Source organism: Geotrypetes seraphini, chromosome 3 (assembly GCF_902459505.1).
Source record: "Geotrypetes seraphini chromosome 3, aGeoSer1.1, whole genome shotgun sequence".
In the NCBI taxonomy this organism is placed as follows: domain Eukaryota; kingdom Metazoa; phylum Chordata; class Amphibia; order Gymnophiona; family Dermophiidae; genus Geotrypetes; species Geotrypetes seraphini.
In genome coordinates, this window is record NC_047086.1 from 74,059,422 (window position 1) to 74,074,693 (window position 15,272).

Here is a 15,272-nt window from a genome sequence, read left to right on the forward strand (position 1 = left end):
ACTATACCTGTAACAGAAGTGGGCCAAATTTCAGTTTTGATGTCTGTTATGGCGCCAAAATGGCCTGAAATCCTTATTTAGACTAATTTTGGTTTTGGCTGAAAGTGTACATGAATTTGTGGCCAAGTTTTCAGTTTGGACTGAAAAATGAATGTGTGTTTTTTGGTACATACCTAACATTTGTACTTTGTCCCATTGTTTCCTCCCCTTCCCCCAGGAACAGGAACTGCCCTCCCTCCCAGACACAGTCTCCCCACTCACTCTTAGGCCTCCTAGCTACATTCCGTGTATGCAGAGACTAATTTGTGTGGTGTTAAAGTCTGATCTTTAATTATTTAAATTATTATATTAATTCTGGAGTATTTAAATTATTATATTAATTCTGGCTTTGAAGCTCTGTTGGGTATGATTGAAACTGAAAAAAGTCAGTTTTGGTTGGCCTCTGGTCTGCAAATACCCACTTAATTTGCATAATGAGTATTTTATGGTGTGCACCCCTTCCCTCATACCTCTTTAATTTTCCGTACGCAAGCAGCATTATGAACTTGCTGCCCGCGTCAGTGTCGCCTCTCTCTGTCGTCACTTCCGGGCCCCGCACATAGAAAGTGATATAAAAGGGATAGCCGACACAATGCGGGCAGTAAGTTTGTAATGTTACTCGTGCCTGGAAAATTAAAAAGGCATGGGGGAAGGGAAGGAATTGCACAACAGGTGGGGGTCAGGAAGGAGAGAGGATGGAGAGGAGGGTGGGGGAGGGGTGCCACTGCCCCGGACACCACTCACTCTCGTTACACCACTGTATATAGGCTAGATGAAGCTCCTTAGTCTCTTATTTGTCCTGCTTGTCTGTGTTGAGCAGACTGTAAGCTCTGTCAAGCAGGAATTGTTTCTTACGTGGTTGTGTGCAGCTCTGTGTACATCTAGTAGTGCTTTAAAAATGATTAGTAGTAATAATTCTTCTCAAAATCTCTTGCAACTTTGCGCTCTAAACAGTTTGCAAACTACTTGAACAGTATGCTATTGCAAATTTGACTTTCTCTACGTCAGATAAATTAATTCTCCAGAAAAATCTGGATCACCGCTAACTCAATTACTATTACCTCTGAGTCCAGAGCTAAACCTAATTGTCTACTTTCAATGTTCCTTCTGTGCTCTCCATGAGAAAACAAGAACCCAAGAAAAATGCCGTGGCTTCAACCAGTCCACTCTTATCGCAACTATTTTTTAAACAGTTCTCAGATGCACTTCTTCCACATTTTCATGCAATGGTCTTCATAAGCTTAATTCAGAAATTATTTTTAGCCATTATTCACCATCAATTGAAAAAACTCTTCCATTTAGCTTATTTCTTCTTGTGAACTAGTGACCCATTTCTAACCTACCTTTTAAATCAAATTCCGGTATAAAAGCAGTAGCAATGCACCTATTAGACCATATAGAAACAAATTAAAATATACTGAACCTAAAACAAATTGGCTCTTGGATTCACTACACTGCTGAACTGGTACCAGTCCCATCCCAAGCCCCCTCCCTCCAGCTAACTTATACAAAAATCCCTGGTGTCTAGTAGTCAGACAGGAAGGATGTTTGGTTAAACATGCCCTCACCAATGTCATAATCAAAATGGTACTGGCAACCCCAAGCAATAGTTTTATAGAGAAAAATGATTCCCCTAGCACAGGGGTGTCAAAGTCCCTCCTCGAGGGCCGCAATCCAGTTGGGTTTTCAGGATTTCCCCAATGAATATGCATGAGATCTATTAGCATACAATGAAAGCAGTGCATGCAAATAGATCTCATGCATATTCATTGGGGAAATCCTGAAAACCCGACTGGATTGCGGCTCTCGAGGAGGGACTTTGGCACCCCTGCCCTAGCAGTAGTACTGGCAAGTGCAGGAGCGACTGGGTCTCACTCCTACCTGACAACTAGACTCCAAGGATTTTTGTATCTAAGGTAGGCTTAGGGAGAGGGGGCTTGAGATGAGATCTTTGGGAAAGGGTGTGTCTTATCAGAGTGGGGGTGGTAGGGGAGTGGACAGCCAACTTCCAGGTGCAAGTTGATTACTAGGTATGCTTCACCAAGGCAGGGGAGGGGTGCTATTCTCACATTCTGCTATTATGTCCAGTACTAGACCTTTTAGGAAACAATCTGGGAGCATTGGGTCATGACTTGGTGAGGTTATTTTACTGGCAATATTGCAACTTATAGTGTATACCCAGTGTATGTTGCAAGCTGTGATACAAAACTTAAACAGTAATGATCTGTTTTACATATATTTGCATGTTTTTCATCTCATTACTTTGTAATGTGGGGTGACAGTTCATACTGCATTAGGGCACTACAGCCAGCATTAGAGCCCTTTAACACAATATAAGGTGATATAACACGGGTTTGTATTCCAAGTCAGCTTTATAACTTTCACATTTAATAGTTTATCAAGTACTGTTAACCAGATACATGCCAGTGAGAGGATATTCAATGGCTTTAACTTTAACCAGATACTACCATTGAATATTTCCTCCAAATGCCTATGCGGTAAACAGGCTTCAATATATTTTGTTTAAGATTTTTTTTGTTTAAAAATTACAAACCTGGTGAAGTTTTATTTAAATTCCATACCTGATCTGGGTGTTTTGTGAGGGTAATGCAAAACTTTCACAGGCAGTCAGCGCCAGTGCAGCTCAAATAGTGAACATATTCAGCCTGCTATCTGAATAGCTAACTGGATGCCCTGACTTCATCGATGTTGTTACCTGGTTAGAGAACTGAAAATCATCATAACTGTATACGTGACTGCTCTCACATTGCCCAGAGACCCCTCTTCCTGTCCAGAGGTTGCTGTGGCAGTCTGCAGTGATTTTCAGTGGCATTATCTCGGTAAGGCTACTGAAAAATTAAAATTGGTCCTGTCAACAACAGTTACCGAAGTAATGGATAAATGTTTTTGAATATCAGGCCAAATGTTTTTGCTAACTTTTGTTTTATTTGAGGTTGAGAGATGGTAGACTTAATAGTAATGTTAGGAAATTTTTTACGGAGAGGGTAGTTGATGCCTAGAATGCCCCCCCCCCCCTGAAGGAAGTAGTGGCGAGGAAAATGGCGACAGAGTTCAAAAAAGCATGGGATGAACACAGAGTATCTCTAATAAGAAAATAATGGGTATTTATTGAAGAACTAAGGCTTCTCCTAGGTGATCTTGCATTGTCTGTGTCCCGTATATGGCCATTCAATTGAGGATGGGCTGGGGAGGGCTTCGACGGCTGGGATGGTTTAGATAGGCTAGAGTAACGGAGACTTCAGTAGTTGGAACCTAAACAAGAACTGGGCAGACCTCTAGGTCTCTGGCCCAGAAATATCTAAGAAAATAAACAATTTAATTTATATCATGAATTTGAATGCATGTACGGTTGGGTAGAATGGACCATTCAGGTTTTTATCTTCTGTCATTTACTATGTTACTACCCCCTCTTTTACTAAGGTGCACTATGCTTTTTAGCACGCGTTAAATATTAGCACACGCTAAATGCTAATACGTGCACGTTATCCTATGGACGCGTCAGCGATTAGCACACTGTTGATTTAGCATGCGCTAAACGCGCGCTATAACACTTAGCGCACCTTAGTACAAGAGGGCCTATGAGTTATACTGCAGTTATAGTTAACTGACACGTAAAGAACAATCTCTTGAAATGATTGTGTGCTTAGTTTTTAGGTTCCTGGAAAGAGCATTGGGTTATATAGGGGCCCTTTTACAAAGCTGCAGCAAAAAGTGGCCTTATGTGGATCTTTCCTGTGCACTAAAGCTACTTTTTGCCACCGCCATTCTATTTTCTGCATTAATGGCCATGCAATAATGTTGCCACCCATTTTGGAAGTGCTACCACCTCATGTGCTAAGCAATTGCTAATCATTTAGCATGCAACAATTTGACTGCACTAACTGATTAATGCAGAAACACCTATCTTTCACCCCCAAACTCATCGCAAAGGAAAAAATAAATGTTATTTTTTTTAGAATTCTGGTAGAATGTTCACATATCACAAGTACCGCTTGACACTTCTGCACACCTCGTGGTACACTATTTTAAGCTGTGATGAGCAGGTATTAGTGTTTACTACAGCTTGGTCAAAGGGCTCTATAGGGTGATGACTCAGTATAGTCTGGTCAAGTTGTATACTCTTATTTTAAAGAACTTACAGATGAAATTAATATAATACAGGTAGAACTGGAGCTACAGGAAGGCAGTTTACGCAAAACGTTATAAGCAAGCATCAGACTTTGAAGATAGATGGTTATTTTGTACAATGCATTACCATCACAGATTTGAATGCTAATGAAATAAGCTGAATCACAATGGTGCAGATTAACCTGCTTTCACATAGATGTAGCCTGCTGTCGAGAGAAAATGGATTATTAATTTAAACCTTCATTAATGAGGCTTTTTTTTTTGTAACTCAAACTGCTTTCTGTTCTCTTTCTCTAGGGATGGTCCTGATCAATATTCATCTCAGCTGGGAGTTTTCAGTGGCAACACTGCTCTTGAAACAGCCTACAGTACTACCAACCGAGTCCTTCTTAGGTTTCACAGTGACTTCTCAACTGGAGGTTTCTTTGTTCTTAATTTTCATGGTCAGTTTGCTTCATCAAGTCTCACTAACAAATGAGAGGACCTGTTCATTGAACTTTCTCCAGCTCTTACTTGAGATATGCTTACTGAGATTAAAATAAATGAAACTGCATGGATGGACTTGCCATTGAAATTTCAATAGCACAAATGAATGATCTGCTATTCAGCTTTCTTTATTTCTTCTTCCCTCAAGTTTTTATTACAATGGCTTAAACTCTCTGGTGAAACTTAATTCGAAGGACTTAGCTAAAATAATTTGTGGGCAGAAAAAAACAGGACTCTACATAGTTTCAAAATACTTTGCAGTTATATAAACATTTAGGGCTCCTTTTACAAAGGCGCGCGAGCAGTTTAACGCGCATAATAGCGCGCGCTAAACCTCTGGACACGCTAGCTGCTACCGCCTCCTCTTGAGCAGGTGGTAGTTTTTGGCTAGTACGGGGGTTAGCGCATGATGAAAAGTCACGCGCGTTAACCCTGCTAGCACGCCTTTGTAAAAGGAGCCCTTAGTATAACCTTTTAATATGCATTAGTATAGTGCTTATTTCTTAGTTAATTCATAATTTTTGTTCAAAGAGTCCCCCTTCAACCTTGACATATTCATGAATTCTTTGATACCATTGATTAAACCCCCTTTTACTAAGCCATGTTAGTCTTTTTTATTACAAAATACAAAAAAATTGGTATTATAGATGATGATCTCTCCTAAGATGTCCCTGGGGGTGATACGGAAAAAGAAAAATCTATATTTCCCCTAATTAAGTATAAAGGATACAATCAAACAAAATAAATCAAAGGAATCAGTCAGTACGGGCCCGATGCCCTCGATTCAGCCAATGGCCCCGGGCGGTGTTTATGCAGTGACAAACACTAAGAAATAAATCTAAATAAACCCTGCCCAGTACATCATATTGTTCCTTTGAAATATATAAAATATACAAATAAGTATAAATGATTGTTAAATAGAAACACTATCATCCCCAGATGTAGACATCAGGAGAGAAAATCATTTCAAAGAAAATCTCCCTGAAACCTTGCTTAACAAAAACACAAAATGTGAAAAATAAAAAATGAAAAAACCAAAATGTGAAAAATGACTAAAAATCATCAAAACATCAAAGAAAAAGTGTATGAAACTAGGAAAAAGTCCTCAGTCTATATCCAAAAGACAGGCACACAGGACTTTTGGATATAGACTGAGGACTTTTCCTAGTTTCATACACTTTTTCTTTGATGTTTTGATGATTTTTAGTCATTTTTCACATTTTGGTTTTTTCATTTTTTATTTTTCACATTTTGTGTTTTTGTTAAGCAAGGTTTCAGGGAGATTTTCTTTGAAATGATTTTCTCTCCTGATGTCTACATCTGGGGATGATAGTGTTTCTATTTAACAATCATTTATACTTATTTGTATATTTTATATATTTCAAAGGAACAATATGATGTACTGGGCAGGGTTTATTTAGATTTATTTCTTAGTGTTTGTCACTGCATAAACACCGCCCGGGGCCATTGGCTGAATCGAGGGCATCGGGCCCGTACTGACTGATTCCTTTGATTTATTTTGTTTGATTGTATCCTTTATACTTAATTAGGGGAAATATAGATTTTTCTTTTTCCGTATCACCCCCAGGGACATCTTAGGAGAGATCATCATCTATAATACCAATTTTTTTGTATTTTGTATCGTTATTGATATTGGTATTCAATTAAATTTTGGTATAGTTTTTGTGGCCATTTTTGGTAAATAGTCTTTTTTATTGCCATCCATGGTGGTATTAACTCTGACACTCATAGGAATTCTATGAGTGTTGGAGCTAATACCACCACAGGTGATGATAAAAAGCCTAATGTGGCTTTGTAAAAAGATCCTTAAGTGCCATTTTGCTTAAACAGATCTTAATGGTGACTTCTTGAATGACGTTGTTATGAAAACAGAAATCGTCCAGTTACAATACAATACAATACAATTAAATTATTGTATCCTGCATAATACTTCAACAGCTTATCGAGGGTAACAATACAAAATAAGCTGGGTATTCCAGGAATAATTACATAACATTAGCATTTGCACTCTGTCATCTGCAACTAAAAACTAAACACCATCAATCAATAATCTCACAACTCAATTTTATTGGAATAAATATTTGACTGCTGCTTTATGTATCTTAATACTAGCTAATTTCTTGGCGTTGCCCAGGTATTTATTTATTCTAATCTTCTATTAGACAGGAAAAGAAATAAAATTGGCCTCACGCTGCTGTACTGTCTCTGAAGCTCTAGATGTAGCAATTTTCTCTTTCATATCCTGTAGTCGGGCCTCACACTGCTGGGCTGTTTCTGTAGCTCTAGATGTAGTAACTCTGTCGCACAGCATTGCAAGTCTTGTATTCCTTTCCTCGGGATTTTCTTGTGTATGCTGTTTCATTTTTTTAGCCTTTGATTGCACTTGGCGAATTGCCTTACGTTTCCTTGGAGACATTGTTACAGCAATGACAGCCCAGCTCCTTGTGACATTATTCCCTAAGCTTTACACAATTGGTCAAAGCAGCTCCATCTATATAAGACGCATGTCACCCCCTTCCCACCAAGACAGTATTTTTCCTCAGATAGTAAGTGATAAGTATACCAAGTTTTGTTGAAATCTGTCCATGCACTTCAGAGTTATGCTGGAACATACATACATCCGATTTTATATATATATATATATAGATAGATTATCTCCACTTACAATACAGTTTGTGTCCAAAACCAATAAACCCCCAATGCATATTTCACAAACCACCATGGAGCTATTTGGTGTCAAAACATGTTCCTGTTAAGTCTTTAAATTTATAACATCCCCCCCCCCCCCAAATATGACCCACAGTGGTGTCGCCTATGAGTGTTTACATTTATTTATTAACTGCTCATCTACCAGCTCCAAATGGGCCAAACTCCATTTTGTGCCCCACTCAAAGCTACGACTGCCTCTCCCAACCTCCAAAGTTCAACCAAACCCACCCGAGTCCACATAAAACCTATAACCCCCTCCCCCCAACATTGATACAAAACATACTACCAACACACACGGGAGAGAGGGAGAGATCTTTTTTTTTCCTGAAGAGACTACTCTACACTTCCCCTTTCCTCACAGAACTCCCTCCAATCTGCCACAAACACCCAACCAATCTCATACCTGCTCTACCCCACAATCACCTCAAAACCCTGTCCAGTTCTTTTCTTTCTTACAAGATCTGTCTAATAACCCTTTCTTATCTCCGCTTATAAACTTGATAATCCTTATACTAGAGTCCCTTGACATCACATCATATATTCCCCTCAACATCTATCCCCCCGCTTTCACCCACACCTTTATCCAATAAATATTACTAGCAGGTGACCTTAGCTCAGCTAATGTTATATCACACCAGATGAATCTCTAAAGCTGTAAAATCTAAATTTAATACATTTTAAATCTCTAACAGATATTTTCTTTAAAAAAACGATCTGATTTAACCACCTTCCTGAAAATTGGATACACTGTTATTTATTTCACTGAAAGTGGTAAATCATTCCAGGCTACTACAAAAACCATAGTTGATTTAATATGCTTAGCAGAGAGATAGGGCTCCTTTTACGAAGCCGCGTTAACCCCCGCGCTAGCCAAAAAACTACCGCCTGCTCAAGAGGAGGCGGTAGCGGCTAACGCGGCCGTCAAATTAGTGCGCACTATTACGTGCGTTAAACCACTAATGCGGCTTCGTAAAAGGAGCTCATAGTGAAGCTTTTGAAAATCTCTAAGATCTAATTCAGTATGTCACATAGATGGCACTAGTAAATTAATGAAATATTGGAGGGCCAGGGCATGATAAATTTTAAATACTATCATACGTAGTTTAAATCTAATCCTTGCTTCTACAGGTAATCAGTGTAAAGAAACCAAATGAGAGGTCACATGTATTATCCCCCCTTTTTACAAAGCCATGTAAGGCTTTTTTATTGCTGACTGCAGCAGTATTAACTCCGACACTCGGAATTCTATGATGTCGGAGCTAATACCACTTTGGCTGGCGATAAAAAAGCATACTGTGGCTTTGTAAAAGGAGCCCTATATTGTACCAGATTAAATTTACCACATCACTCTATAACCTGCACAGTCAATTGTATTTTGTATTGCAGCAACCCAAAAATAGCAGACCCAAGGTAGGTCCTGCTATCCTTTCACGAGACAAAGTTGGAAAAAGAACTTTCCCATCCCCAAGTTAGAAATCACCCAGTCTGTGTCAGATTTCAACTTTCTGAACTCTTGATTTAGCAAAAACCTTACCCCTTAAATCCCCAACTCAACAATATCTCACCCTTCTGATCCCCAGCAAGTACCCTCTATTGTCTAGTAGGGGTAGCAGTGGGCATCAGCAGCTGGGTTCAAAAAGGCACCCGTCCCTTTAGAGATAGCCTTGCAGTACTAATTCTATAGGACAAGCTGCCACATAAGGGTATGCTCAATTTGGGGAAGGGTGTTAAGGAATAAAAGCTGTCAGGAATTTTCAGTGGTGCGAGAAGATGATAGAGATCAGTTAGGATACTTGGAGGCTAGAGATAGTCAGTTTTCCAAAGAGGCCCATCAGGTTCACTCAGGTGAATTGGAATCCCCTATCAATGCTAGTGATGAATAATGATATTAAAACACAATGCACTAAGGAGGAATTCTATAAATGGCACTCAAAAGTGGGCACCAGAAAAGATCAACACTAAGGGCCTGAATCTGTATAGGAATGTCCAATCTCAGCAGCTGCCTAAACGGGTTTTGAGGATCACACATGGAAGTACTATATAAAATTGCGTCTGTCCTGGCACTCAAACGCTTAACCCCACCTAAAAACGCAATTCTCTAACCAGCATCCATGTCACAGGTGCCGGTTAAAGAATCGCGTTGCCACCGAGCTGATCATGGCAAGGGAATCTCCCTGCCATAATCAGCTCAGCGGCAGCGGTAGGGACCCCTACTCCAACACTCTCCGCGGCAAGAGGAGTGCCCATTTCCTCCTGCCACCACCCATGAACCCCCCCCTCGAAGTCCTCCAGCAGGAGGGATGCCCAGTCCCTTCTGCTGCAAACCCTGAAACAACCCCCACGAGGGGGAGTGCCCAATTCCTCTTGCTACCACCCATGAAACTTCCCCCTCAAATTCACCTGGCAGGAGGGATGTCCACTCCCTCCTACCAACAAGCCACCCCCCAGAGCACCACCCCCACCCCAACACCCCCACAAAGCAAAACCCACACCCAGCAGCCCCAGAACAGACCCCCACTCCAGCCCCCAACCCCCCATACCTTTTGGAGTACCACCTGTCGGAGGGATGCCTATTCAGATTGGTGGGCCTTCCCCTTCTGAAGGTGCCTAAGGCCCCGCCCATAGGAGTGGCTTTAGGCTCTTGGGCCAACTGGAGTCTTAGACCTCCTTCCCAGTGCATTCTGGTATGCCCTTGGAGTGGCCTAAGAATCTGATTGGCCAGATATGTAAGGCCTACTGCCATCTATAATATAGAATATGGCACTAAGTGCTTTTCTGTACAACTAAAACGTAATTAACAACAAAACAAGTCTTAAAATTAATCAATCAAAATTATATACAACCATAAATAAAGTCAAATAGCAACATATATCAATAACTCAGCTTCCAAAAGCATTAAATTATTGAACAAATAGGTTTTGATGGCTCTAGGTTAACTTAATATATCATCAAATGATCTTACTCAGAATGGGACCTTGTTCTATAGCCACTCTAGATGGATAAGTCTCAAAACATGTATTAACAACTGTTTTACACAGTGTAGCATATAGTTCCTTAATTATAATACTTCTTAGATTAAATGGTAGGATTTACACAAAGCAAACATTTTTCTATTTTTGTTTCATCTTAAGTCTGGACTTATTTTTCCAAATTCAAGCTTGCTTATTATTTTTTTTTTTTTTTGTATTATTTGTTTCACACATTTACTTTAATAATTTTTAAATATATGCTAGGATTTATTTTTAAATATGTGCCAATTAACCTAACATGTAAACTTATTTGGTTGCTTGACCCCCTATCTGTAGTACCATAAAAATATAGTAAGGGTTACAAAGATACCATTATGGAGCTGACAACCAGTACTGTAGGACAAACGCAAGGGATGATTACTCTTGCCAAGCTAATATACATGAGAGAAGACCCTGCTGGCTGCCTAGGAGGATCAAAGAGTGTGGGGTGAGGGCTTTGCCATTCAGAACTGTCACAGGGGTAAAGTATCTCATCAATGCTGGAAGAGGTGATTAGAGGGGATATGTGATGCCAGAGAACTGGAGTGCAGTTTTGGATACTGGAAAAGTGTGTGTGTGTGTGTATGGGGGGTTGGGGGAGATTATGTTCGAGACACAATTCCCACTCAAAGAAAGAGGGCCTGACTTAAAATCCCCTATCATGGCATTGCTTTATAATTGCATGATGGTACTGTTAGCAACAATTCAAAATGAAATCCACCATGCAAGTTACTAACCCATATAATTTTACTGCAGCTCTGTAATTACCCCTCGTAGCCTTTGTTCCATGAAATATCTTTCCCTAGAGCATATTCAGTAGACATTTAAACAACAAGAAGTTGACTGGACTAGAATGGGGCCTTGATTTAGAAAACACAAATTAGTTTCTCTGTTTTCTCAAATCTTTTTTCCTCTCAGCATATCAGCTTAGGAAATGCCAACCTCCACCAGATGTTGCACATGCAGACCTAGTTGTGGACGATGGTGAATTTGAGACAGGTAATGCAATTTTATCTTCTTATAAATTAGTTGTCGATATTCTTTACTTTATCCTCTTATACTCCTGCCAAAATACTATTGTATCCTCAATGAATTTAGGACATTTTTTGCTAATGCCTTCAATATTATGCTTCATTCTCTACTATACCTTTATAATACAGTAAAACCTTGGCTTGCGAGCATAATTCGTTCCAGATGCATTCTTGTAATCCAAAGCCCTCGTATATCAAAGTGAACTTCCCGATAAGAAATAATGGAAACTCAGACGATTTGTTCCACAACCCAAAAACTTTAATACAAAATACTATACGTACTTGTATTGGAAGACCTCTCTCATTTAGAACAATCACTACACTGCAGCGTCAGAGAAAGAACAACCTTCGGCTCAGTTGTGATGTGTGTATAGTGTATGTACTTGTATTGCAAGACATTGCTTGAATATCAAGTTAAAATTTAATAAAATGTTTTGCTTGTCTTGCAAAACATTTGCAAACCAAGTTACTTGCAATCCAAGGTTTTACTGTACTCTTAATCCTTTAAGGCTCTTTCTTTTCCATATGTACTTAGAAGTAGTTGCATTGTAACCATGTCATAGCTCTGTATATAAATAATTTTAGAGCCCTTCTATTAAGGACTGAGGGCTCCTTTTAAAAAGCCGCGCTAGGGCCTTAACGCACAGAATGGCGCCTGCTAAATTGCCGCGCACGCTAGCTGCTACCGCCTCCTTTTGAGCAGGCGGTAGATTTTCGGCTAGCGCGCACTTTCTAAAAGACCCCCTTATGTGTGCGTGTGAGAGAGTGCTTTTGTTCAGGCTGGGGTTCTAGAGAGGAGCAAGAGTTTAGGAAGAGGTCTTTTTTTTCACCTTCAATTTTCTGGGGAAATTGAGTGGTAAAAAAAAATATCTGGATGGAAAAAAAAAAAAAAAAAAAAAAAGTTCTGTCACGAAAGGAATATAAAGTGATTCCGTTTCTGATACTACTATTAATCATTGCAATAGCGCTACTAGACATAAGCTGCGCTGTAAGCATTTAGCTATTGATTGCTGATGAAAGATATGTGTAGAGTGTACTGTACAGCAAACACCAGATTGGTTGTTTTTCAATTCTTTTAGGAGATTTTGTAAAGTACCAGTGTCATCCAGGATTCACCCTAGTTGGAAATGAAGTTATGACCTGCAAACTGAACACAGAGTTACAGTTTGAAGGCTCCCCTCCGTTCTGTGAAGGTAAGTAGTCCACTTTTATCTGAACAGTAGCAGCAAACCCATTCAAACAACTACCTTTCTCCATCCACTTTTATATTATGCTCCGGTGTTAGCACAGTTTTAGACTGGGGCAGAGTGTGGAACAGTGGTTAAAGCTACAGCCTCGGTACCCTGAGGTTGTGGGTTCAAACCCACGCTGCTCCTTGTGACCCTGGGCAAATCATCTAATCCCTCCTCCCCCCCCCCCCCCCATTGCCCCAGGTACATTAGATAGATTGTGAGCCCACCAGGACAGACAGGGAAAAATGCTTGAGTACCTGAATAAATTCATGCAACCTGTTCTTCTTCTTCACTCAGAGGGTGGTGGACACCTGGAACGCGCTTCCCGGAGAGGTGATAAGACAGAGTACAATTCTGGGGTTCAAAAAGGGACTGGATGACTTCCTGGAAGCGAAGGGGATTACAGGGTACAGATAGAGGTTTACCTTACAGGACATTGAGCGAATGGGGTATGGATATTTTAGGTTAGGTAGGGAACACTTCCAGGTCATGGACCTGGGGGGCCGCCGCGGGAGCGGATTGCCGGGCACGATGGACCCCTGGTCTGACCCGGCAGAGGCAACGCTTATGTTCTTATGTTCTGAGCTCCCCTGGGAGAACGGTATATAAAATTGAATGAATGAATGCAATATGGCATTATAATTTCTTTTGCAGTTTCCATCACTGCATAATTGACTTGTTTCCAGGTTTTCCACCATTGCCTTATCAGACAGCTTTGAAACAAACAAAGAAAGGTAAAATGATTATTTCCTTTTCAGAAAAGAACGGATGTCCCGGTACATTTTATTCTATGTAGAAGCTGATCTATAGGGCTATTGTGTATTTCAGTTTAAACTTTCAAAAATCTCAGAGTGGTTTACAGGCAAATATATATTTGATAGACATATAAAATATATTCCTGTCTGGCACCTATTGTAATAAAATATACCCAACCTTTAAAATAAGTAATATTAAGCCAAAAGTGATTTTCCTCTAAATCTGCACGTAAGTATTGTCTGATAACTATCCTCTGGTGGTGGTGGATGTACACATACGTACTTAGTGACTTAAGCAGAGGGAGTCCCCAGAGCCGGCCTGTAGGAATCGCTGCTGTCAAGGTAAAGATTAAAAGCGCTGTGATGGGGTTGAGGGAGGGAAAGGGAGCATATAGATACCAGTCTTGCGATGGGAGGGGGGTTGATTCGTGTGTGATGGCTTTACGTGATTAATGCGTTAACATTATTAAAGTGCGATTTTAATGGATTTATGCATTGAAAATACGTTAAAAATACAGCCCTATTAATTTGAATTAGGAAGAGAATGAGTTGTGATACCCCAGTATTGAGAGACTTATTTATTCTTAAGAGCTGTAGCTTTAGTGGGTAATGCTAATTTGAAACCACTGCTGGAGAAGTGATCAACAGCAGGGAAGTTAGTGACACTGTTGTGACTTCAAGTAGGTGACAGATAGACTGAAGAGCGGCAAATCACCAGGTCCGGACGGCATCCACCCAAGGGTACTAAAAGAACTGAGAAACGAAATAGCGGAAACACTTTGCCAAATATGTAACCTATCCTTAAAAACTGGGGAGATCCCGGAGGACTGGAAAATAGCAAATGTCACGCCCATCTTTAAGAAGGGATCAAGGTGTGACCCGGGAAACTACAGGCCAGTGAGCTTGATGATGGAAGCACTGGTTAAGGACAGCATCAGCGAACACTTAGAAAACAATGGACAGCTGAAGGCGAGCCAGCACGGCTTCTGCAAGGGAAGTTCGTGCCTCACAAACTTACTGTACTTCTTTGAGGGAATAAACAGCCAGATGGATAAAGGGGAATCCATAGACATCATTTACTTTGACTTCCAAAAAGCCTTCGACAAGGTACTCCACAAACGGCTGCTTAAGAAGCTGTGAAACCATGGGGTGCAAGGGGATGTCCACCGATGGATCAAACACTGGCTGGCAGGCAGGAAACAGAGGGTTGGAGTAAAGGGCCATTACTCAGACTGGCAATGGGTCACGAGCGGAGTTCCACAGGGGTTGGTGCTGGGACCGCTCCTGTTCAATATATTTATTAACGACCTGGAGGCGGGAACAAAATGTGAGGTTATTAAATTTGCAGATGACACCAAACTCTGCAGCAGGGTTAGAACCATGGAAGACTGCGAAGACCTGCAAAGGGACCTAACGAGGCTGGAAGAGTGGGCAAAAAAGTGGCAAATGAGCTTTAACATAGAGAAATGCAAGGTCATGCATGTAGGGAAAAAGAACCCGATGTTCAGCTACAAAATGGGGGGGATCATTGCTAGGGGTAAGCAACCTTGAAAGAGACCTGGGGGTGATGGTGGACACAATATTGAAAGTATCAGCACAGTGTGCGACAGCCTAAAAGAAAGCGAACAGAATGTTGGATATCATTAAAAAGGGTATCACGACCAGGACAAAGGAAGTCATCATGCCGCTGTATCGTGCAATGGTGCGCCCACATCTGGAGTACTGTGTCCAGTACTGGTCGCCGTACCTCAAGAAGGACATGGCAGTACTTGAGGGAGTTCAGAGAAGAGCGACTAAACTGATAAAAGGTATGGAAAACTTTTCATACGCTGACAGGCTGGA

At 40.6% G+C, this 15,272-nt stretch overlaps 1 protein-coding gene across 1 annotated transcript in view; it reads left to right on the top strand.

Moving 5' to 3' along the window:
* Positions 1-15,272, top strand: part of CSMD1 (CUB and Sushi multiple domains 1) — a 2,397,241-nt gene that overhangs the window by 2,057,583 nt on the left and 324,386 nt on the right. Inside the window, exons 44-46 of the mRNA XM_033936341.1 lie at positions 4,486-4,631; positions 11,331-11,411; positions 12,523-12,636. Of these exons, the coding sequence (XP_033792232.1) occupies positions 4,486-4,631; positions 11,331-11,411; positions 12,523-12,636 (341 nt within the window). The remainder of the gene's footprint in view (positions 1-4,485; positions 4,632-11,330; positions 11,412-12,522; positions 12,637-15,272) is intronic.